Below are 3,453 nucleotides of genomic sequence, written 5' to 3' on the forward strand. Positions count from 1 at the left end.
GTATCACTTAACGACACCGTTTCATCAACGGTGTAAAACCGATGTAATATTGTATGTTAATAACACCAGTTTTGGCAGCGGTAAATAATCGATGTAATAGTAGTTTAATAACACCGGTTTTACAGCGGTGGAAAACCGATGTAATATGAATATTTTTTAACAGCACAAATTTGATTTCTGAAACAATGAAAACCGGCAATAATAAAAAAAAAATACACAAATATTCACAAATATTCTTCATTCAACAATATCCATAAAATACACAAATATTCACAAATTATATAAATAATCTTCTTACAACAGTATCCATAAAATACCCAAACATTCTTTTTACATCAAAAGCTAGCTAATAGATATCAAAATCAAGGTAAAACATTCTTTTTACAACACATCAAGGTAGAACCGCACTTCAAATGTAATCTAGCATGCATTCAGCCCACTCGAACCGCACTTCATCAATTTCAACTCTGGAGTACTTGAGATTTGTAAACTGTAAAAACACATAAATAATATATTAGTAAACCAAGACTAAAAATCATAGTTAAAAAAGTAGTAAGAGCACCAGGTAACAAGATGATTAATTTGAATGCTTAAAAAGAGACATATTCATCATTTATCTCAACCACATCAATGCTTACTTCAATGCTTGCAATAAGGATCTTTAGTGGTTCACAAGACAAGACTAGTTATTAACCATCCTGTGATGAAAGACGTCCATTGTCAGCTGATGTTGTTATAATTGCAAATGCAGCCATATTTTCGTAAACTATTGATGTCCGCAGACAAAAGTATAAAGAAGATGAATGGTTCATGGACAGAAGACTTAAATTTCTGACCTTATCTGTGTCGACATCATGGATGATTGCATTAATAACTTCTTCTCGGTTTGGACCCAAGTCGTCAGCTAAGGAATCACTGAGTTCTTCAATTTCTATGTATCCACTCTTGTTCAGATCGAAGTATGAGAAGGCTCTGTGCAGGTGTTCATCGTTTCCAATCTTGCGCAAGTGGATTGAGATAGCAACAAATTCTCCGTATTCTAAGGTACCGCTTCCATTGACATCAGCCTGTCATCAACAAGATCGAATAAGAGACAGAGGTTTTAAGTAAGGCATCATGATATTTTCAACGAAGACGATCCTGCTCAATGAGATGTTCGGTTAAGCACTCACTGCTTCCATTAATATCTGAATGTCTGAATCTGAAATCTGGTGACCGAGCTTATGCAAACCGAGTTTCAGCTCCTCAAAGCATAGTTTCCCATCTTGATTAATGTCCATCTTGTCAAACATTTCCTTTATGTCTGCAACTTCCTCGACAGAGAGGTATTCAGCCACAACCTGTAAGAAAGAGCAGAGCAGACTTATCATGCAATATAATTCACTAATCAACAAATAGATAATCAAAATCAAAAGTTGCATGCCTTAAGAGTGTTGAGCTATGATCACTTACCCGTAGAGCTTTCTTTTTAAGTTTGTTCATCCCAGAGAATTGCTGAAGTCTTGCTCGTACGGTTTCACCTAGATTAACATTGGGAGCTTTACTTGCATTCTGCAGCCATGTATGATCTGCGAATTCATAGATTAAGTACATTCTATATAACTAAATTGGTTCGATTAGAAAAGATATCTATATAACTGCTTGTTGATGTTCTATATGTAAGCAAGGCACTATCAGTGAAGATGAGTTTCAAACTGATGACTGGCACCTTCATACATAATAGAATGATGGAACATGCGTTATACTGACTCAACGAGTAAAACATCATTTTCAATGAGAAATAAGTTTCTCTACTCTTACAAAGCATGAACGATCATACAGAGAAACTAACATAACCAATACTTAATACTCTCTTTACAAAGGACGAATAAGCGAGGAGCTAAAAGTTACCAAGAACTTGCTGAGCCGTCAACCTCTTCTTAGGATCTGGTTCGAGCATCTATAAATTATAAAATGAGGAGCATTCAAAAGCCAAGACTGAGATCACTCATCTATCTATCATTTCAACCTAATAAATTAGTTACTTTGGTTTTGCAAAGTCTCCCAATTGTGAGGAAGAATCTATAAAATGAGGAGCATTCAAAAGCCAAGACTGAGATCACTCATCTATCTATCATTTCAACCTAATAAATTAGTTACTTTGGTTTTGCAAAAATATCATGAGGAAGAATCTATAGAAGTACCTGGACAACATGGGAAAATTCATTAAGGAATGCATTTTGTGTGGCTAGGGATAGATGACTGCAAGCCAAAACCTCTAGCATATGCTTGATAGCCAAATCAAGAACTCCAATAAAAGAATACCATGTAAGTAAATGGAAGGAGATAAGGTCAAAAGCATCAAAGATAAATTCACAAATATACAAACAAAGCATAGAGAACCTTCCAACATTGTAGTGAACATGATTAGATATATAACTCCAACCATTTTCTATGTAAACGAAGAGTGCATTCCTGTAAGCTCGAATCGCATGTTGTCTCTACATTTTACAGAATGAATGTTTTACAATTAGCACATAAAACTTTGAACATACTTTAAATATCTGAGACAAGTTTCAATATGAAGATGAATTTGACATGCAATCGAGTACCTGATCAGAAATGTAGTAACGATTTCCAGACAAAACAAGATGAAAACCATACTTGCGTAACATTGGTGGGATGGAAAGCAAATAGCAGTAGGATGCTTGTTCAAGCATCACAGCTGCATGCAGAGAAGGCTCCTGATGACTCACGATGTCAGCTTACCAGTATACTTCCCATTTCTTTCATAATCATCAAGAAAATGAGAAACCACAGTGGATGGAATAACATATCCAATATTTTCAGTGTCTTCGGATCTGCAAACCTAAATGAAATATCTAGTGAGATATGAAAGAAGGTAGAATGCTAATTTAGGTGCAAAAGCAGTACTCAGATGCATTTCCATTAAACATTATTCTGGGACAAAGTTAATCTATAAAAGATTTTTGAAAAGTTTGGAATAGATAAAGTAGGGAAAATAAAAGGCAGATTTAGCAGAAGGAATACCTGGAATGCCACACCAATACACTCACCATGATCATTGAAGGCAGGACCACCACTGTTTCCTGCAAAACAAGTACGTTTCTTTGACAACATTAATATGCTTTTACAAGAATATATCTGTACCTTGCCAGAGAAAGTGGTGCAATAACATCCAACTATCTAAAAAATAAAATGCTATCTTTCTAGCAAGGAAACTAGGTTGAGTTACCAACCAGGGTTTATTGCAGCATCAATCTGAATACCAAGCAGATCAGAGGATCCATGAGCATACTAACCTGAAACAGAAGCAAAAAAAAAAGTGATTAATATTAAAAAGCTCATTTGGACACCATGTTCTAAAATTTTCAACCAACTTAAAATTGATAACACTTAAGTCAGCAATTTATCATCTATAAAACAATCTCAACAAGAATATAAAATTCACCA

The 3,453-nt window shown here is 34.9% G+C and overlaps 1 protein-coding gene across 1 annotated transcript; it reads right to left on the reverse strand.

Moving 5' to 3' along the window:
* Positions 1 to 689: 689 nt before the first annotated feature.
* LOC121986620 (calcium-dependent protein kinase 20-like) lies at positions 690 to 1,939 on the reverse strand. Its single transcript, XM_042540575.1, has 4 exons — positions 1,891 to 1,939; positions 1,453 to 1,568; positions 1,173 to 1,340; positions 690 to 1,067 (listed from the first exon to the last, which is right to left on the reverse strand). The coding sequence occupies exons 1-4, from the start codon at positions 1,937 to 1,939 to the stop codon at positions 690 to 692; spliced, it is 711 nt and encodes a 236-aa protein (XP_042396509.1).
* Positions 1,940 to 3,453: the final 1,514 nt, after the last annotated feature.

The sequence above is a fragment of the Zingiber officinale genome, chromosome 5B, assembly GCF_018446385.1.
Source record: "Zingiber officinale cultivar Zhangliang chromosome 5B, Zo_v1.1, whole genome shotgun sequence".
Taxonomy (NCBI): domain Eukaryota; kingdom Viridiplantae; phylum Streptophyta; class Magnoliopsida; order Zingiberales; family Zingiberaceae; genus Zingiber; species Zingiber officinale.

Bases quoted from the DNA above. Each gene is read 5' to 3' on its own strand.
- LOC121986620 (XM_042540575.1), bottom strand. From the start codon at position 1,939: ATGCTCGAACCAGATCCTAAGAAGAGGTTGACGGCTCAGCAAGTTCTT. The intron at 1,569-1,890 runs GTAACTTTTAGC...ATGAATTCGCAG, and splicing joins GACGGCTCAGCAAGTTCTTG to ATCATACATGGCTGCAGAAT. The intron at 1,068-1,172 runs GTGAGTGCTTAA...TGTTGATGACAG, and splicing joins TTCAGATATTAATGGAAGCA to GCTGATGTCAATGGAAGCGG.